The sequence below is a fragment of the Chaetodon auriga genome, chromosome 17 (genome assembly GCF_051107435.1).
Source record: "Chaetodon auriga isolate fChaAug3 chromosome 17, fChaAug3.hap1, whole genome shotgun sequence".
Lineage (NCBI taxonomy): Eukaryota > Metazoa > Chordata > Actinopteri > Chaetodontiformes > Chaetodontidae > Chaetodon > Chaetodon auriga.
In genome coordinates, this window is record NC_135090.1 from 15,182,578 (window position 1) to 15,205,071 (window position 22,494).

The 22,494-nt window shown below is 43.0% G+C and overlaps 1 protein-coding gene across 5 annotated transcripts in view; it reads right to left on the minus strand.

The window, feature by feature from the left end:
• Positions 1–22,494, minus strand: part of trps1 (trichorhinophalangeal syndrome I) — a 117,329-nt gene that overhangs the window by 92,165 nt on the left and 2,670 nt on the right. For all 5 annotated transcript variants that reach the window (XM_076754498.1, XM_076754503.1, XM_076754502.1 and 2 more), the window contains exon 2: positions 3,642–4,124. In XM_076754498.1, coding sequence (XP_076610613.1) covers positions 3,642–3,654 — 13 coding nt within the window. In that variant the 5' untranslated portion in view covers positions 3,655–4,124. The remainder of the gene's footprint in view (positions 1–3,641; positions 4,125–22,494) is intronic.

The window sequence follows — 22,494 nt, forward strand, 5'->3', positions numbered from 1 at the left end:
AATAAAAACTGCTGCCTCAATTTCCTGCCACTTACAAATAACAGTAACAAAGCATGTAGACAGACACACACTGCACACGGGGAGAGTGAGACACACACACATCTGTCACTTTGATCTTTGATGGATTCTGTGCCCTTTAAACAAGTCGATCATTAACAAACCAACAAATTAAGTCATTAATTGCACTGACAGCTGGTGACACCTCCTTTATTAATCCATGTCTGCATAATTAATAAGTCTTAATTGGAATTAATTTGAATTAATTGTTGTTTGGGATTTGGGGGACAAGGAGAAAAACCTGCAGTGGGCGGGCATGCGTGTGTGTGTGTGTGTGTGTGTGTGTGTGTGTGTGTGTGTGTGTGTGAAGGAGGTAGTTTACTGAGTAATGAATGGACATTTGTTACTGTCCCACATGACGTACAGAATGAAACACTGATACAAAAACCTGTGTGTATATGTGTGTGTGTGTGTGTGTGTGTGTGTGTGTGTGTGTGTGTGTGTGAACTGAAAGCTATGCATCCTGCTACGATGCTGTGAGAAAATGAGATCATCAGACACACAGTGACAAACCTGTTGACCCATTTTGTGCAAAGAGGTCAACAGGTAGCCTACATCTACACACACACACACACACCTTCACACGTTCACACCTTCTCTAACTTCTGCTCTTCATGTGTGTGAGGCAGAGACACGGTGACACACAGAGACAGAGAGCGAGAGGATGACACCGGAAAAAATACAGAAGAAGATGCACTGACAGATGAGAAGAAGAACAATATTGGGGTTGCAGGAGCAAAAACTCATCTGTGGGGCTTTACATCATAGAAACAAACTCCCGAATGTTTAAGTGATGTGTGTGCGACTGTGTTTGTGTGTGTAGCATGAGAGTCAAACTTGCTTGTGGGCCTGACTGAATTGTCCCGACTCAACATTCCTGTTTTCTAAAACTCTGAAAAAAAAAAAAAAAATCTGCCAAATCTGACTTGTACTAGCACATCAAAGACTACACAATACCACAACACACACACACATATGCAGGCGTGCATGAGTGCACATGTGTGTATACACAGTTGAAGGCATGCAAACATACACATACATAGACACAGTTGGACACACACACACACACACACACACACACACACACACACACACACACACACAGACCACAGCTAAAAGCATCAAGGAGCTCAAAGCAATCCGCCCTGCTGAATAACATCACCAAGCAAAGCCACCATACCACATAATGAAAAACATACACAAACACACACACATACAAACACGCATACGCACATATGGCCGCACTTGTGCGCAAAAGGCCTCATACACTCAGGCTCGCACCAATCATTTATCTATACAAACACGCAACAGACATCCGTAAAGAATACACAGCGTGAACACACACAAATGCACAAAGTACGCCAGTAAAGCTTCCTGCAGGGGTCAGCTGACCCAAATGACACAAAAATACATCCCCCCTCCCCTCTGTTTGTGGTGTTCAGCCTTACAGATAGTTTAAGTTTTATTCAAAGTGATTTTGGGAAATTCTCCTTTAAGACTTCTGCCACCACCCCGATGTAATTAGAGCGAGTGGAATTTTGTGTCAAAGCGCTGAAAAATGGCATTTGTAAAACTCTTCTTTCCAGAAACAGCATCCCAGTTATTTGGGATAATACTGGCACATCACTGTGGACAGTTTTCACTTTTTTATTGTATTTTTTTATTATTTTTTTTAACTGTTCACAATGAAAACTGTCGAGACAGCAGGAAAAAAGAAAAAGCATGAGTGTGTGCGAGAAAGAGAAAGGAAACAGACGGAGAGCGCGTCAGTGTGTGTGTGGTGACAGGTGTAGGAGTATAACACAGCAGTGTGTGTGTGTGTGTGTGTGTGTGTGTGTGTGTGTACACTTGGTACAACTGATGACATAGGAAAAAAAACAAAGTGATGCTGAACAAATTGTCAGTGTATGTGTGTGTGTGTGTGTGTGTGTGTGTGCACCATAAATGCACAGTTTTACAACAGTACTGAACAGCAAAATACACACACATCTACTATGTCACACATACAAACACACGAGTAAAGGAGTTTGGCATATACACCATAACTCAATGAACTTAAAACACACACACACACACACACACACACACACACACACACACACAAATGCAGGGAGCTTGACACACACAGTATTTCAATAGAAACAATAGAACAATCGCACAGCTATTATTATAATGTATCCTGCACCACAAACCGCTGCAGCTTTTTGTGCACACTGACACAATAACCTCAACTGTATGTATTTGCATTTCCTGTAGTACAATAAACCGTGTGTGAGTCTTTGAACGCATGAATGCGTGCAGCAGCCGAAGCTCTCGATTCATTTAAGACGCCCTAAACAAACTGATGGTTTTAAGCTAAAAGTCAAAAATAAAGTTCGACATTTAAATTAACAGGCACATAAGAGTGCGGTTGTATGTCATCATATGTCATTTGCAAGACGCGGCTGGTAAGAATTACTTATGTATTTTGCTCTGAGTACATATGAGATTACCCTTTAAACGACTGAGCAATTTGCTAGCACTGAACTAATGAGCTCTGCCCCGAACGAGATTTACTGAACCGGGAGGCAGCACAGTAGGCACGATGGAGGAACAGGTAATCTCCCGTCAGTCGCTCCATAAGATGCCCAAGACATTCTTCAGCTCCTCTGAACGCGGATAATAATCACACAAACAGTTTTCCGCCCTCGCAAGTACAGCAGTAAAACCTGAAGACCACAGCATATGGGTAGCATTTTGAGGCAACACACACACACACACACACACACACGCACACACACACACAGAGTCACTTCCTCCACCAGTGATGACTAAGAGCAGTTTTTCATCATACTTCTCAGAGTAGCTCTGCATAAACGCCATTTTATCAGCCAGTCATTTGGTCTCAGTAAACCATCTCCTGCAATATAGCTGAAGGCAATAACACTGATCTGCTGAGCCCCACGAGCTGATCCAGCTCCGAGAGGCACAGACGCCGACCGAAACTTTCTACTTCCGTCCAAACAAATTATGCCTGTAGTTTTGTGTTTATCTGTCTTTAAAGTTAAAGCAGAAACCATGACTCTCTGTGCCACACACACACACACACACACACACACACACACACACATACACACACATCACAAACCTAGTCTACTGAGGTTGTTATGCATTTTCTATTTTAATCTCCATAAATGTGAGAAATTCTTAAAAATGATGCAGTCCTACAGGATGAATCTAAGTGTAGCAGAGATCAATTCATGAACAATAATCGCTCATGATTTGAGCAATCCAGGATAATAATTACGAGTAATCGCTTGATAAAATATATCAAAGATCAATAATCAGATATTTAAGAAAATACATGTGATCCAACCTCTAGTTACTAACTGTTGTGGAAGCATGCAGACATGTACTTTAAACTCATGTGATAATAAATGATATTTCACTTTATACTTCATAGTGAAGGTTAAATTAAAAGATTTTGTCAAATGATTTATGTCATATATTCCCACTGATGGAGATAATACTGTTAAAGTTATTAAACATAATATTGAGGGCTTAAGGATTAAGGAAATGACTGGATGAAATCATAAATGTCCTACCTCTGCTGTTCATCAGGTTATAAAAACATCATGGCTGACTCCTGGCCTTGGCATCAGCTCTGTTGAAGCGGCTCGATTGGACCCAGCGCCGCGACGGTGCGTCCAGCAGCAGCCAACGGTTCGGCCACTGGCCCTCTGTACTCCACGCGATAACGGGAAGCAGAGAGCAGGTGTCAGCCCCCGACCTAATATCCCACCATTTCTTTATCGGGTCCACGTAACTCCACACAGGTCCATGAACGTCGGAGCCCGGTGTTAAACTCCAAGCAGCCTGAGCTACCTTTGGTCCAGGGCCGGTGCTCCTCTTATGCTCACCAGCTGGGCAATGCAGCTTTGAGTTTGATCGAGTGTGTTGTAGATCCGTGTAAGAAGTGTTCTGCAGGCTGCCCCTCTTTGCTGTCCGGTCCTTTTTTTTTTTTTTTTTTTTGGTTCTGGTTTAGCTCCTCAGTCACGGTTGTCAGAGTCCACCATCACTTTAACAACCTGGAAAATGACAGAAGGACAAACGATGTTAGAAACGAGCACATTTCGTAACATTTACTGGAACCTATTGGAGGCAGACTTCAGACATTTCGTCCAGATTTTACGTATACGGGAAACAATTTTGTCCAGACTTTAGACATCCAAATTGACTGGCTGATCAAAGGTGCGCAATGAGCAAAAATATTTGGTGCCCTGCTGAGACCCCAGCCAGTCAAACTCTCTAATTGTACCAATTTTGTTTTATCACCATAGTTGACAACTGACAACGCCTTCCACATGTGAAGACTGTTTGAAAGCCAAGCCGCTGACAATGTATTCCACACAAACGTCAAAAAATATGCCTGCCAGTGACAAAAGAACACATCAACCAGCTTTTCTCAAATAAGAAACCTTTCATCCTTTTCTTTCCTTCGGATTTTTCCTGTAAAATCTCCAGTTAAAACCAAGCAGATAAAAGCTGGTAGTGAGGAAGGCCACGCTCAATTTAAAGCTAAAGCTTCTTTACAACAAGCTTGTGTACATGTGTGGAGGGGGGGGGGGTTATAGAAGTTGGTGAAGTCTAGTCACAGCTTTCTATAAACCAAACGTCCACACTCAGCTAAAAATACTTTGAATAAAGTGTTCAGTACAGTGTGCTGCCAACACACTGGTGACAAAAAAGCCACTAATAATACCACGAGGAATTAATTCAAATTAGAAGACAATTACAGTCTGTGGTAGCAATCAGTGGCCCCAGCGTTCAGCTTCCCTCTCTCTTTCTGTGTTTCTACAATTATTATTCACTCCATTTCAACATTGATCGCGTTATGAGTCCGGACCAGGCGGTCATCAACGAGCGACTCGCAGGGATTCATGCAGAAATTCACTGTCGCGTATTCGTTTTCCAGCGGCTGCGACCGTTGATGATTGCGTTTTCTTTATTCGGTAATTCTAGTGTTAAATGTCAGACTCTCCAGTTCTCAGTTCCCCCTTTTGTTGCCCCAACCACAAAAATCACCCCACCCTCTCTGTCTGTACCACTCCTCTCTCGCTCTGTGTGCCACCCCTTCTTCTTCTTTCCATCCGTCTTGCCTCTTTCTCCCTCTAACCGCAAATCTAAATCTGAGTCTGTATTTATACAAAGCCAGTTTCCTTGGGTCAGTCTGAGTAGTGTATGTGTGTGTGTGTGTGTGTGTAGGTGTGTGTATCAGTGGCGGATAAGAGGCAAATCCAAAGTGTTCACACATACACACACACACACACCCTTCAGAGTCTATATTTGGAACTTGTTTCTCGGTCGGTTATAAAGTCATTGTTTTATCTTCTTCCTCTTCGGCGACTGTGCACATTAAACCGTCTTTCTTTGGACGTAACGCAACTATTAACTTTATATTTCAACTACAAGCAGCAGCCCTTGAAGTTCAAATGCAAAGCAAACAAGCAGGACAGCAAGAGAGCTGGACTGGATGCAAAGGAAGGGCTTTCACATCCCAGGATACCTGCTCAGCGGTGTACCTGGTCCGGTGCGGTCCTGACCACATCCACATGCAGGTCTGACTTTGTTTGGGCTACACACAGATAGAAAATTAACACTTCAGCCATCTGAGAGCTGGAGTGTGTCATTATCTGAAAAAGGGATATCTGCTGTTTGAGAAGAGGCAAAAAAAAAAAACAAAAAAAAAAAAAACAAAAGGATTTGCTGGCATGAAAAGTAAAGAACATTATGAGTCATTACTGAAATTATGAGTCATTTTAAAGACCCTCCCATCTCAAAACAGCTATGTTTCTGAGGATATAAACATGTTTTTTAAGAAAGTGGCTGATGTGATCCAGGTAGACGTTTGGGAGGGAACCCAGGTAACCTCACAGCGTCCGCGACGGGGACATCCTCCACTTCCACGGCTTTAAATGCACGCAAACGGACGCTTAAATGGAAACACGCAAACACAAAGGTCGCACTTTTTGTGGTGTTTTCTCCAGGCTGCAAAATCCTGACTGTGAAATTACACTGAGCACACACACACACACACACACACACACACACACACACACACACACACACACACACACACACACACAGACACACACACAGACAGACAGACACACACGCTTCCGGTTATTACATGATTGACCACATAATAGCATTAGCTATTAGAGCTGAAAGAAAAGTATGAACGTTTGCTTCAAGAAGGAGAGAAAGGAAAAAGAATAACTGGAGGGCGACTTACTCATTAGTAGTACTCGCAACGGGCGAAGAGAAGGGAGAGAAAAGTTTTCTTTTTCTTAAAGAGTGAGTGTGACTAAATATTTTCCCCGTGGACCTCTGACTCAGTCGAGCTGCTGCTTACTCATTTACGCGATCACTGTCTTTCCCTGCCCCTCTGTTTTTCTCCTTATCCTCTTATTTTTTTTCTTTATTTCCACACCAGGACTTATCTCATTCTTTCATTCCCGCCGTTAAAACTCCCATTTCCACGTCACACGTCCGTCAACTTTTAGCTCCCCGTCTCACTTTTCCTCCCTCTCCATCACTCTCCTTCCCATCAATCCATCACTGAGCTCTCTGTCATTTTAATGTGCTTCTTCTGTCTGTTTTTCCAACTGTCATTGTGGCTGAGATCCCCCCCCCACCCCCCCCCCACCCCCCGACCACCACCACCATCACCACCACAGACGCCTCCTCCTGCGCTCCGACCCCCCTCCGCGAACGTGTGTGGTCTGGTCCGACTATAGACCGTTACATTGTCCCAGACAGGTTGGACTGCGCCACTAGCCGGCAGACGGGGGGGGGGGGGGGGTTGTTGGAGGGCTGGGGGAGGTGGAGAGCGGGGGTTCCTCGGGAATGTTTGTTTTTCTGTTTCCAATTTGGTCCAGCCCGAGGAACTCCACACTCCGCTCTGTCTCAAACACACCATTCATGACGGCCTGACGTACATGATTACACACAAATACCCACTCACCAACTCTCCCCCGCTCATGCACACACACACACACACACACACACACACACACACACACACACACACGCTAAGCCGTGTCACTGCCACCAAAACACACACATACTGTACATGCACGCTGACTCCCCTCGAGCTCATTTTCAATCATTTTTACCATCAAACACAAGCCCTTTAATTTATCTTTGTTCTCATCTTTTATTGTTTTCTGATTTGTTATTGCTAATGCCGTTTCAAATGACATGCTGGTCAAACTAATTATGCTTGTTTCTTCCTCATCTTTCAGTGATTTTTTTCTCCCCCCCCCCTCCGTCCCCGGGAAAATGATTGTCTTTGAAAGGCTTTTTTGATGTGTCTTGCTGCGTTTTTAGATGTTATGTAGACAGAGTTAAGCTCCATGTTCCACCAATTAGAGCACAGAGAGCGCATTGTTTCGCATTCAACTCAACTGTTCCATCTGAAATGGATTCTTTGAGCTGGTTTTTGCTGTTTGGATTCCAAATGCACAAAGCCGATCTTCGCGTTGTGCTAATAAAACTTTATCTTGTATCAATACAAACAAACAGATCGGGCCAACCGGCGGGCTTTCCTTTTCTGATGCGCGCTGGTTTGTTTTTAGATGTCATGTCGGCTGAGTTTAGTTCCACATTCCATCAATTACTCATTGGACAGACAGGAAACCACACTGTTTTTTTTTTTTATTCAAACACTACATATGAAAATTATAGGTTCATTCACTTGTTTTGATTGTTTGTATTTTAAATTCACAGAGCGTGCTGCTCGAAAGTTCTAAGAAACATCTCAGACGGACAGAAAATCAGATATCACACGCAGACAGACGCGATTGGCAGGCAGATTTTCTTTCTTTTCTTTTTTTTTTTTTACTGGTTTTTAAAAGTTCTATAATTTTGGGTTTCCTCCTGACCAAATACGGCGCTGAAGTGAAATATTCAAGTGCACAGCAAAGCGCCGTCTGAAAATAACACGATTCCACCGCCACATCTGAAAGTTATTGTTGCTTTGTGTGTGCCGACTTTGCTTATCTGCTAAATACATTAGACAGCCACAGAAATGAAAAATAAAAGTGCATTTGTTTTGTTTGAAAACTGTACAAAAGTTCTTGTTTTAATTGTTTTTTTATGCTCTGAATGCTAAAAACAGGGTGGCTAAATTCAAGTTACAGCACAACTATGTCTGCACTGAATACAGACAGGCAGAAAAGTAGGTCTCTTTTTTTTTTTTTTTTTTTTTTTTTTCAGTTGTTGACTCATCACTACTGCAACATGGATTTAACATCAAAAGCTGAATAAGAGGCGAAAGAGCAGACAAACACAACAGGAAAAGGAGATACATCTGTTCTTCATTTCTCCTTTAAACACACTATGAAATTACCAGAAGCCTTTAAAATGGTCCAAAAACGAGCCTGAAATGTACATCAAGGGCTAAAAAAAGGGAGAAACACTGTTTTTTTAATGAAAATTATCCTGTTAAATCACGTTATCTGACTGTATCTTCTGCTCTATCAACAGCTATTGTCATCACAGTCACCCCAAGGGTTCAATTTGAGGCAGTTAGTCACAACTCCTCTGACTGAAGGAGGAGGAGGAAAAAAAAAAAAAAAAAAAAAAAGAGGAAACAATATGGTTTTTAGACCTTGGCTAGAAAATACTAACGTGATATCTCCCAGCGGAGGACGTGTCAGAAAACAGACCCCAGCAGGAGCGGCTGAGGAGCGGCTGACACTAAGTGCTGATGTGCACGTCAAACGGTGCACTGACGCCTGTCTATGGTTACACTCACAGTACCTGCAAGCTAATGAATTCCTGTTGACTGACGACCAAAATTCACACTTGATGGACGAAAGCAGAGGCAAAACGATCGGCCGATTAATCGATGAGCAGTTCCAGCTTGTTGAATGCGAGGATTTGCAGCATTTCTATCATAGGAAGTGGAATATTTGGGGTTTTGGATGGATTTTTGAGCAAAACAAACAATTTGAAGACGTCAACCCTGCCTGTGGAAAATCTAAAAGGACATTTTTCACAATTTTCAGACATTAATCAATTAAATAATCAGCAGATTCACGGACAATAAAACTAATCGTTCGATGCAGCCTTAAATTGAAGCTAATCATTTTTTAGCCTGCACTTACACGCAGACATGAGGTGAACCTGCCTTTTTGTGCACTGCAGTTGCAATTACGCCTGCTTCTAAATATTCTTATCAAAGAGGTTCGGTTTGCAGGTGTGGCTTGTTAAGCCGCTCGGCTCGGCGGCGCAGGCAGCCTCTACGTGCGGGTTAGTCGAGACAAACAATGGAGCGCAGCAGAAACTCCTTCATCATCTTTGTTACGAGACACGAACACATTGTCATAACAGGATCACGCCAACGATTTTTGCCAGTAACCTTGATCAACCAGATCTCCTCAGCTGCTGGCGTGAAAGCTGAGGGCGTGGTCGGCCTCTTTGTTACTGTAAGCGACGCCCAGAGCTTTCAAGTTTTGCTCTGACACACACGCACGTGCAAGTTACTGACACATGGCCACTTCCCTGTAATAGATATGTTCCTCTTAGTGCCTCTTAGCTCCTATTAGACAATCACACGAATGGTATCAGTCTTCTTCTCCCTGCGGAGCTTGAATTCAGGCTTATTATTGAATCTGACAGATCTGCAGGGCTCAAGTATGTAAAAGCGGAGGAAATAATCCCAAAATTAGGACTTTTGTTAGTTTTATTAAGACTCATTTTGGGTCATTTTGCCTTTATTCGGAGTAGACATTACAGTGGATGGCATGGGGAGACATAAAGGGGGATTTATTTAGGAATCTAAAAACACAGGATATTAAAACTATTCCTGCTGTCATGTTAAAAATGAGAAAATTAAAATAAGTTCACCTTTAACGTCGCTGTGGCCATTTCTCAGTTTATTTACTGAAATAAACTACAGAAACTTTGGCAAAGGAACAAATAAATGACTCAAGGATTTATCACAGGCTTGTGAACTGGAAATTTTTTTTTTTTTTTTGGTCTGCTGGCCAGAACCTGCCGTTCAGTTAACTGCTGCTGTGTCTGGTCGAGGAGACAAACTTAACCAACCACAGTCAGGACAGAATCCGCACTGGGCCGGTGTTAATGTCCCGCCTTGATGTACGATAGTAGCAGGAGACCGGGAGCTGCATAAATCAACATGGGACTGTTGATTTTGACCTTGCTCTGCACAGCTAAGACTCTCATACATCAAAAATAATGGAGAACAAACTCTGCCTCAGTGGTAGTTGTAGGCGTAATGGAAGGAACTAGTAGCTGCATAAATCAACATGCTGATTGTTGACGCTTGCCTTGCTGTCTTTTCCCCCAAAATACGGAAAACAAACTGCGGCTCTGCCAGAAACACACACATTACACTCATACATCTCACCAGCCGGCGCAAGTCTGCCAGGCATATCTGATGATTTTAAACACACACACACACACACACACACACACACACCGCTGTACTGTATGTATGTGTGTGTCATGGTTTGGTTTGTCTCTGTCTGGGTAAGCTCAAACATTACGTCAGTCACACACACACACACACACGCACACGCACAGAAACAGATAGACTACACCAAACTGCTACACACACTCACAACTCAACACAACTCTGTGTCATGTACACACACACGCACACGCACTTTCCACTCCTGGAGAATCGGACGTTTCCTGCGAGCGGCCGGCCCGACGGGAAAAATGTCTGGACAAACTTAAGACGCGCGCACACACACACACACACATAACGTACACGTACAGACACACAACGGAACATTTTCAACCCACAATGTTGACTTTATATTCCTTTCCAGAGCCCTTCTATCTGCACGCTGGCCAAGTGAAGCAGCGTTTCCCTGTCGAACACCATCGGGAGGCGAGGCTGGGAGGTTTCAGGGCCTCGCTGCTGTCGATGCAGGGCTGGACTCCGTTCAGAAAGTGGACTTTAAACAACGATCCGAAGCCAAATATGATACGATCGCACTGAGTCGCTCACATTTCTGGCTGTCGTGCAGGACAATCACAGCAATGAAAACGACTTACTTACAACCCAGATTACCGAAAAGTTGGAATGCTGTGTAAATAAATACAAAACGTTATAATTTACAAAGTGTTCCTGAGCTCATGCAGTCATATCCTTTATGCATGTGTTCACAAAGTGGTGAACCTCGCTCCATCCTCGCTTGTGAACGACTGAGCCTCTCCAGGATGCCCCTTTCATACCAATCATGATCCTATCACCTGTTACTAATGAGCCTGTTTACCTGTGGAATGTTCCAAACAGGTGTTTTTTGGAGCATTCCACTACTTTCCCAGCCTTTAGCTGCTCCTGTCCCAACTTGTTTGGAACGTGTTGCTGCCATCAAATTAAGAATAAGCTGATATTTACAAAAATCACTGAGGCTGATGAGGTGAAACATTAAATACTTCGTCTTTGCTCTGTACTCAAACAAACATGCATGTAGTTCCTCAGAGGTACGAACTTTCCTTTGATATGATTCTTATATAAAGCTGCAAATCTTCTAAATGACCGAAAGCCAAAGCATCTCTGACTTTCCTAAACTGTCGCAAGGAATGAAACTGATTACACAAAAACTACATTTCACAAAAACTCTTTTTGCCTTTTCGCACAAACCATAAATCAATTCACAACTTGTCGTATCTGATTCAGAACCAGCTAATCATCCGCAACCACTACTTGTTGATCGAAAGCATAAAAGAACAGAGAGCAGATACGTCACGGATCCTGTAATTTACACTCCCCGGCCACTTTATTAGGTACACCAACACAGCACAGCACAACAAGCAAAGCAGCTCTGACGTATATTCCACCTTTCCGAAGCTTATAATGGAACTTTCCTGGAGGTGTTCATTCAACCATATTATTATTGAGGTTGGGAGCTGCAGTCGTGTTGAACTGGACTGCATTAAAGTAAAATGTGTTTCCAATATTCCTGCTTGTAACTGAGGTGAGGAAAGCATTAGAGAACACCTCTCAATATAATGCAGACCAGTTCTGCAGCCTCAACAATAAACGCATCGTTGAATTAATACCTCTCTGACAGTGTCAATCAAAACAGAGCGTTATTGTCTTTATCAAGGTAGAACTCATGGCTGAGCTGCTGCACTGGATTGCATCAGATTACACAGGTGTACCAAATAAAGTGGCCACTGAGCATATCCTCCATTTACATCTACAATGATGGGGTGCAGTTTAGAGCTTTTTAATGAGCTGCAGAAAATTATAACTACATACAATATGAAATAGGTCCAGACCTCATCTCTCCAGACCCAGTGGAAGCTTTAGTGTCTTCATCAGTGAGGAGTTTTTCACTGCGGTGCCCTGAACATGTGTTTCACCTCCTCAGCCACTGCTGCCGACTCATCTGCTGAGATCTGCTGCCTCTCCCTCCACATGCTCGCTCTTTTCTTTCCATCCTTCCCTCCCTCCTCCGCTTTCATCCGTAAAACTGAACGCTGCCAAAGCCCCTCGTTCTTGAGCGTTATTCGTCAGAGGCTCGCAACACTTTGAGATACTTTGCTCCATAACCCCCATATGTATATTCTAAGTGAGGCTGTCGCCCCGTGGTGCAATATTACTGGAATACATCCACTTGTTTTATCTCATCCTTCGAGGCATGACTCCAAATTTTAAAACCGCTTTAAGTGGAGCAAGAGCATGTCCGCACTTCACACCTTGCCAAACTAATCCTGAATAGATGTTTGTTATTTGAAACACAAAAGCATGAGGGTGCGCTTGTTTTATCTTATCTCACAACAGACACGTCCCCTGAGGTTATATTTAAATCTGCTAAGGAGAGCACACACATCTTGTGTTTTACACAGGTGTGAAAGTTGTAGATGTCCAAGCAAAGCAGAGGGAGGGGCCAACCGAAGAGAGATCCGTCAAGGTCATCTGTCCCGGTTTCTTCAACCTCAGACACTAAACGAACACTTTTTATGCGTGAGGGGAACTTGAGTCTAATCATTTAACTCACTCCTTCAGCAGCAAAAGAGGGAGAAAAGGAGAGAAAGAAGAGAGATTCTCACAGCCAGATAGAATCGGCCTCTGAAGGGAGAGGACAACTTGTGTGTGACGCTCTAAAAAGCCCAAAAGCCATGTTGCAGAACGAACGCCGTGCCCCCCACTGTGCTTTTCCACCCACCCCGACACACACAACCACACAAGCTCACTCACACACACAGGCCCAGAGTAAATTTAACTGTCAGCCGTAAAGTTTTCGACTATAGCAAGTGATCTTTTGCCCCCTTTCCTCTCCCCGCTTTTCCTCCTCCCACTCCTGTGTCTATGTAAATGAGCTCCTCGTCGGTCCATCCTTCTTTATTTCCTTTCTTTCTCTGTTTACACCTTCTCAACATTTCCTTTTCCATCTCTACTCGCCTATCGCAGCCTAGTTTTACATTTCCTCATCCTTTTTCTCACTTCCTTTCTCCATCCTGTCCTCCATCCATTAATCTCTTCATCCATCTGTCTTTCTCCCTCTCTCTCCACAGACCAACACTGACCACAGACACCCCTCTTTCTCCCATTTTCCTTATCTCCTCCCTTCCACCTCCTCAGAAACGAGAAACGACCCTTTCCTCTTCCCTCTTTTTCAGCCATTCTGCCTTAACCCCCACCCCCTACTGACCACACACACATACACACTTCTGACTGTGGGCCTCTGACACCCACCTTCTTGCCCCCCCCTCCCAACAAAAGTCTCAAAGACCCCCAGATGTGTGCCCCCTTAATTTCCATTTCAAAAAAGAACCACCTCCCTCCCTCCATCATCCATCTATCCATGCATACACTTCTTCACACACACACAGCAGACACTTCAAAACAGTTACACGTTCTCTCTCACACACACACACACACACACACACACACACACACACACACACACACACACACACACACACACTCACTCACGTACACACTTATCAGCAAGTCGACTTTTCTTCTTTTCGTGAGACAAAACTTAAAAAAAAAACATGCTGACCATGACAAATATGACTTATCAGTTCCTTTAAAGGGGGGGTCTGGGCTGTTGAACAGTGCACACCAACAGAGGACTCTCCCTCTGCGTGAAAGTTTTTTTTTAAACATGCTGACCATCAAAATTATTATTTATCCATGAAAAGGAACATGCTGATGGTAACAAATTTCATGAATCTCTGTGGTCTTCAAATGCTGGTTCAGGACCCAAAGGTGAGTCCTGAGGAGGTTATCGCTCGAGGCTGGTTGGATAGTGTTTTAAAAAGTAGCACGGCCTGATTGTTGATATTCGGGCTGTGCGGTAACCTAAAAATGACCAAAACTAATATTAACTGCTCTACTTCCAGTCAGGTTGGAGTGTTCGATCAGAGAAATCGAGCCTATTTAACTCGGATTCTCCTGCAAACAAATACCTAAAAGTGTTGTTAACTCCTGAAAATGTATATAAAACAAATACTCAGTCACAATCCACAATACATTTCTGTTTATTATTCAGCACATTGTTTAACTTTGTTGTTCTGTTACAACAAAGTTACAGTTACAGTAACAGTTGATTTTATTTTGTATCCTTTTTTATATCCATTTGTTCTTTCTCTACATCTCCTCTTTATTCTTGCTGTCTGTAACAACTTAATTTCCCCCACATGGCATCAATAAAGTTTTGTCTTATCTTAAATGTAAACGAAAAAAAACACCCAAAAGTTTCCTGAAGCTCGAGGTGAAGCCCTCAGGTGTTGTTTTGTCTGATCAACAGTCCAAAACCCCAAAGACACTCAATTTCTAATCATAAAGGATGAAAAAAATCCAGAAAAAAGAACTTCAAATGACTCAAAACGATAAATTAATTATTCATTAATGACTAATCATTGTAGCTCTAAATGAGTTATTGTTTCATAAAGTTTACAAAACACATGTGCCAATAAATCATGACATTGATTTCAGGTGGTATTGCCGAGCTCTAGAAGAATATGTTTTGTATACTCTATATGTGCACTCATACAGGGCTGGTCCAGTGACTGCAGCTGAGGCGACCTTATCACTGGAAATACACTGCAGATAGAGCGCCTCTGAAATTCATATGAGGGCAAAAAAAAAAGAAAAAAAAAGTCGACCTGAGCCAACCAGTTGTGGCTTATTGGCTTATACATCAAAAAATTTCCAACATTATATATGATACACGCACTAAACTAAAGTTTTTGTAGCAGGACAAGAAGCTACACCTTTAAATATGCCGATTAAGCACTCTTAACTGCTGTAAGAAAAGATGAATCCCTGCTTCTTTCAAAGTTTATGTGGTTTGATGCGAAGCCCTGAGGGCATCCGCTCAAACTGTCTGCAGGGCAGAAACCTCTAAAGCCCAGAGCTGCTGCTGCAGGATTATTTAACAGCATCACAAAACCGAGCCCAGCCCCAATCCTGAGGAGAACAGGTGAGGCTGTTAGCTGGATCTAACCACATTTCACTGCTTCTTTCAGAGCTGGGCAGAAATGTCAAGCTGGACCAGAGGCGAGCTGGAAGGGTGTCACATCACCCTGCGCTTTCTTCCCGCCGCCTCTCTGCTGTGGAGCAGCAGGCCAGGCTTACATGAATAAAATAACACAACAGGCCGGGCTGGCCATTCATGAATTACAGTGACTAGATCCATGCTTAATCTTTATTTTAATGTTTTCTCTACAGTGCAAACAGTCCACACAGCCAGAGGCACGCACACAAAAAAATCTGCAGAGGCCGGTGCGGCCATTCGCTTAACTGAGAGCAAAAAAGAAAAGAAACATACTTGTTAGTCATTTAAATCATAGTTTTAATTTGACGGGACGCCATAAAAAGTCTGCCCCTTATTACACAGACACACAAACACGCACACACACACACACAAACGAGCGCTCGCACTGACAGACGCACGCATGCATGCACACAGAGTGAGGACAAAGACTACTTTGAAAAGTTACTCAGCCACCAGATGTTTTAGCCAGATCCCAGACTACAATACTAATGGGGCTGTACTTGCATATGTGTGTGTGTGTGTGTGTGTGTGTGTGTGAGTGGCAGAGAGAGAGAGCCCGATAGTTTTAAAAGCAGCAAAAATGAGTCCCCTTCCTCAGCATATAAGCTTCTAACAAGGCTACACATTCAGAAATGAGACAAATCGCTTTATATTTCAAACACATCCAAATCGCACTTTTATAAAATATTGTTCGAAAACGGCATAATTGATAACAGCGCGCACACACACACACACACAAAAAACACCGCTACATGAAATAAAGAGGCAGTAGCCGGCGATAATGCTATATGACTGCAAGACATGCGCTGGGGGAAAAGGCATGTTTGCCGCAGAGGAGACTGCCACATCAAATCCTGGAAGAAATATTATTGTGACTGCGAAAGATCACAATAGCAAACAAATGCCAGCACATATTTACACTTGAAATGAAAGTTAATTGCAATCTCTGAGCCAGTAAGTCAAGTATTTTGACAACGGTTACAGAATGACCAAACACACGTGACACCAACAGCCTTTCTTGTGTTGCAGCACAGTAAGAATAAGAGAAACAGAGATTTAGAGATAAAGAAACAGAGGGGGGGGGGGCTTTTACAGAGAAAAAGGGAAAAACTGAAACACAGACAGAGAGAATGCAACAGATTCGTCAGCTAAGAAATCAGTGTGTGCATATGTGTGTGTGTGTGTGTGTGTGTGTGTGTGAGTGTGTGTGTGTGTGTGTGTGTGTGTGTGTGTGTGTGTGTGTGTGCGCGAGCTGGTTCTTGGTTTGACTGTTGACAGGCAGGGCAGGCAGTTAACCTTCAGTACAGAAATAAACAAACAGTGAGTCAGTTCAGTCATAAGCAAGCAGCGAATGAGACACATTTGACCTCAACGGATGGAGATAAGAGCTGATAGACTGTTACAATAACTGATAGGCATCTATCAACAGCGCTGAAGAGACGAACGCGCTCCAATACTGCACGCCAACCATGAGGAGGTGTTCTGATTGTATAAGATACAGAGCAGGAGCGGATGCCATATTAATGAAATACAAAGAGCCACATCAGAAATAACTCAAGTTTGGCTTGATAGTACCTAAAAGGGAAGGCGGTGCCGTATGACATCCAGTTCTTCTGGCGCTCATCTGTGGTGCACAATCCGACTTTTTTTTTTTTTTGTTAAAATCCAGATCTTAGAACGGCAACAGAGTCAAACACTTGATCCCGCAGCTACAAAGCAACAGGTGGATGTGCTGACTCTCAGTGGGTAATTTTCCCACGTGCGTCAGATCAAATGACTTTTATTTCATTCAGAATCAATCGACTGTGTCTTCACTTCGGGGCGAGACAACTTTTACCCGAGCAGCTCCCCTCGAAGAAAAAAAAGAAAAGAAAAAAAAAACCCTGCCACTTCTACTTGAGAAAAGTCTCGCTGAATTAAGCATACAGTACTTGAGGAAAATGGCTCGGTAATACTCCCTCCATCTGCGTGTTGCACAGCCTTTTCAGCTTCAACACAAAGAAGCTTACAACATAAATCACATTCAAATTCGTGCCACTTATGCCACTGTCACATTTTCCGTAGATAATTTTCGCTGTCTGTCTGCTGGGTGCTGCGTGAAAACTGGAAGAAATTACAGATGGAGCTGTGCTCTCGGCAACACTTGAGCACAGTGTACAAATGTACTCATGACGCCACAACTTTGAATGAATTTTGCCAGTAAAGCACGTCGCACTCACTCTGTGTAATCTCATTATACTACACCGCCTGATACAGCACAGAAGTACAATTACTATATAATTTAAAGAGCCTGCGATGGCCTTTAATGTATATGTGTAATAGCTGCATTTGGAAAATCATCATCAACTCTTAATTCGTGTTCTGATCACCAGACTTACTGAGTGATAGTTTTTTCCTCTTTATTTCAGAGTGATAAAACAAAAAGGAAGCACTGTGAACAACAACATCCTAAATATAAAGACATGCAGTTTGCAGGAAGTTTCTATCCTGACACAGACTTCCATATCTGCCTGTGGTAACAGAGCAGAGGCAGAGCTTTACATAACACAGTATGCACTCTGATAGGTAAACACTAAACACTGGCACGACGAAATAAAACAAAAAAAATAATCTCCGACAAATTCAAGCTGCATGTTTACTGCGACGGATTATCTTGCTCTTGACTCATTTGGAGCTGCTTTCTTTTCCCACACTGAAAACAAATAAATGACAGCGAGTGGCTTTTTCCTGAAGGTAGCAGAACAAGCTCCACTATCCTCCTCTGTGTTAGCTGCATACTGACACCAGCAGGACTATTGTAAAAGAGAGCAGACATCCAAGCAAATAACACACACACACACACAAAAAAAAAAACATTTCTGGCTACCATGCACGTATATACTGACAAATGAGAGGAAAGGACATGAAAAAATAAAATGATAAATGCACCTATGACGTCCTGATGGAACAGCTGCAAGTATGCTCCCCCCCGCCCCCCTCCACTAACCACAACCTCTTAAAATACTATTGCTATGAGAAATAGCAGTATTGGCTCTCATTAAAATTCATTATGCAAGGATTAAAAATTTAAAAAGGGCATTTCCCCAATAATTCTTCCTCAATACCAAAATGGATTCCCCCTTTAATGATTTTTGCTGCAGGTTTTGGCTCAATATTTATCATCCTCGATTTCAAGTTGTTGTAAGTGGACTTCACCTTTTAATGAGGAGCTCCATCTTTAAATGTGAAACCATTATGAGGAAGCTTTTACTGCCTATTATCACAACAAGGCCGACAACGCCAGTGGACAGCATAAATCAAACTTCATTTAACTTTTAATGCACCATCAGAGTGTAAATAGGCTCAAGGACTATATTTACAAAGCCTCAATAAAAAAAAAAGACTATTTCACCCTCATCTGATGACGCAGAGGGCTTTCCAATCGTCTCTTATTATGATCTCTGCGACACCAACATCTGAAACACATGTAGGTTTGTCTGATTCACACAAATCTGACCAGACTTCCAGGACCAAACACACTGTCTACTCTGTTTCAAGATACTTACTGAAAACTGCTTAAAGGAAACATTTTTCTCCTAATGACACACAGTCACCGACATTTCAGCTCTTTCTTTTTTTCCATTTCTGCAAAACCTTTCCAACTTGCAACAACACCTGCAGCATAGCTTGGAGAAGAGGTGGAAGAGCAGCGACTCCAGAGGCACAAAAAGTTTGCAACTTTGATCTGTGCAATTAAAGCATGCAGCGAAATTCGTTTGGCATGTGGAAAAAAACGCCTGTTGCGTAGCGCACGCTTAGACTGGAAAGCGGCAGCGGATTTGCTCACGATTGAGCAAATGAGCTCTGATTCACTGTCAATTAGCTCTTGATTTATCTGAAAGTCAATTGAACGCGGCCTCGGAACAAATAATCCACTTGTGTTCGACGCGAGGTCAGAACTCATACGAGCGGTGATTGATAACTGAACGTCTGGGCGCGCAGGAAGCCTGAGCGTGCCAAGTGCAAGCTGAGTCAAAGCAGTCAGAACTCGCAACTCATAACACATCACATAACAGGCCGGCAGGTTTCTCAGACAACTCAGCTTTCGTTAACTACCTCAGGAGCCAAAGCTGGGGTGAGCAAAGGATTAGCACAACTTTCAGAAAATACAGCACGTTTCCATTTAGCTGCACGGAGAGTAAGTTACGAGGAGGAAGCAGGTGCTGTGAGGGTTTGAACACACAACCTTTGGGTGACAGCACAGCCTCTGCAACCACAACAATGCACTGCATCACCTTCTGCTGGTATGCGCCTAAATCCGCTCACCCACCACTTTATCAGTCTCCACGGTGTCGTGACAGAGGGATTATTTACTCTCTCGGATCAAAGGAAGAAAAATTGTCCCATATTTAGGATTTGTCTGTCCCCAAAAGAAAAAAAAAAAAACCTAGAAAAAAAAAAGGGGGAAAAAAAGAATCATTTCACCCTAAACCAAGACCATGTGCTCGTTATCTGAAGCAGGCCGTCTAAAAGACAGACTTAAAAGTCTAAAATAAGACCAGAGACATTAGAGACAAACTCAAGCCTAAACAAGGCTGCGCTAACCACAGACAGAGTGGGGATGACATTTTGGGCATTTAGCAGACACTCTTTTCCAGAGTGACTTCCAGTAAATGCAACAGGAGAATAAGCTCAAATCCCTGTATCGCAGACGTTACAAGCAGCTAATATAAAGCAATGGAAGCCAAAACAATGTGCCCAGACAGTTAAAGAAGTTAAAAACAATTGTGTCCTTGGGATATGAGCAAAACAAGAGACTGGGTAATAAAGACGTGCGAGTTACAGAGCTTCGAGCCAAGAGAGCCAGAAGCCTCGCAAAAGGGTTTTTTCTTTAAATAAACTATCCGTGACAAATGGAGGTTTTCCTTTATCTGAACTGCAGGCAGGGTTGAGATGAACAACGGCTGATTTGCACTCAAAGATGCTATCTGTTCCCGCTTATTGGAAGCGATGAGGGGTAAGACAGTTCACCGCCATAAATAAACAGGATCAGAAATTAGGAATATATGAGATTTGTGTGTCCACATGAGGAAAAACACTTAAAAAAACCTTGAGGAAGAAACACCTTAATAATCTTGATTTGTTTTAACAATGTGGCATCAGGTCAGCTGTTAAGATCAACTGAATACGGTTCGGATTTTATTAACGCAGGAGCTTAATGGTGAGGTGTGGAGATGTGCAGCTGTGTCATGCTGTATTATTTGGGCGAGCCTTTCCATAACACCAAGTCAAACTTAAATAAAACAGTAAAATCAAACCTTTCGAACGGCTGCTCCTGGCGCCACTTCAGTCGCTCCAGTAGCAACTAACAGTTAAATCCTAAACTGTCTCAACAATGCAAAATATTTAGCTCAACTGATTTCAGAGGGCCGTTCTCTCAGGGAGACAACAGCTTTTTCATTTCCACACACTCCTCTGCGGCGGACAACAGGTCTGTGGATGGGATTACCTCATTTGCTAGCATGTTAATACGCCAGCCACCAGAATGCCAGTTTACGGGAAAGCGGTTATAAGCCAAGATTAGCTGAAATGCATTATGACGAGGTGAGACGGGACACAACGCCCTGCGAAAGGACACGCGTCACCGAGACGGCAGCGTCTGAGAGACTGAGGTTATGACAGGAGCTGGTTCTGCTTCGTAATGACAGATTCTGCAGGTAACTTAAGGGAAATAAAATACCTCGACTCGCCCCAGAACGTCTGCTGTGTGATGTGGAGGAGGCGCAGCAGCAGTTTGCCAACCTTCTCTCAATCCTGTAAACTTTTCCTGGACTCGTTCTTATCTAGCATTGGTGAGGTTATTGATTTTACTGTGTATCTGTAAAAAAAAAAAAAAAGTCTGTCTCCCACTTTAAGACAGCACTTGCTTTCTTGGCCTTTATTTTTATTTTTATTTTTTTTAAATTGCCCTGATATTAAGCATCTTTCCAGAAACTTTCTAAACAAAAACCAAACTCCTTTCTGCCGCGGAAATGATCAATAAAACATAATTAAAGGAGCTCGAAAAATTGAGGTAAAAGAGACATTTCCTCGTCTACAGCATCGTGCCGTCTGGCCTTTTCCACTCCACCTCAAACTTTTCCCCCTGTAGCGCAGCGCCGCTTTGAAACGACCAAAGAAAAATGCATGGCAGCCCACAAAATCACTACAGTTGTTCCTCGTGTCTTACAGAACATCAAACCATCAATAAAACACAGGAGATACATTCCAGCTAGTTGAACAGGACATTTCTGACTTCCCTCGCTCCATGTGCTCCCTCTCTCTCCCTCTCCCTCTGTTTCTGTCTTTCTCTCTCAAAACTTTCTCTCTTCCCAGTTCCACCGCAGAGACTTCACATATTGCAGCCATATGAGTAAGCCATGGCTGTCTCCACACACACACACACACACACACACACACACACACACACACACACAGGAAAAGTGCTGTGCTCTCTCCCACTCTGTCTCACACACACACACATACGGGAAAGAGTTTTACAAGCAGAGGTTCCCTTTAGGAAGTCGTCAACTGTTTTGACGTTTAATAGAAGCTACGAACAAGGCCGTAAGACACAATAATATCCAGTGTCTGGAAAGAGGAACGTTCTTTAAACGTTACAGATTGATACACTGGCGGATCAAATGTTTCTGCACGTTTTAAAGGAACTAGTTAAATGTTCGGCAAAGGCGTATCGCATGCATGGTGGCCGTGGCTGTGAGAATAAATTATGTGGACGTACGACTGCGCACCAGGCCGGAGCGCGTCGCGTCTTCGTGTGTGGAGAACATCGACGGACGGGACGGCCAAGAGCTTTCTGAAGAATATTCCCAACTAACTGACAAGCTGACGTCACTTAAAAGCACTTGATTTGCTTACGAGG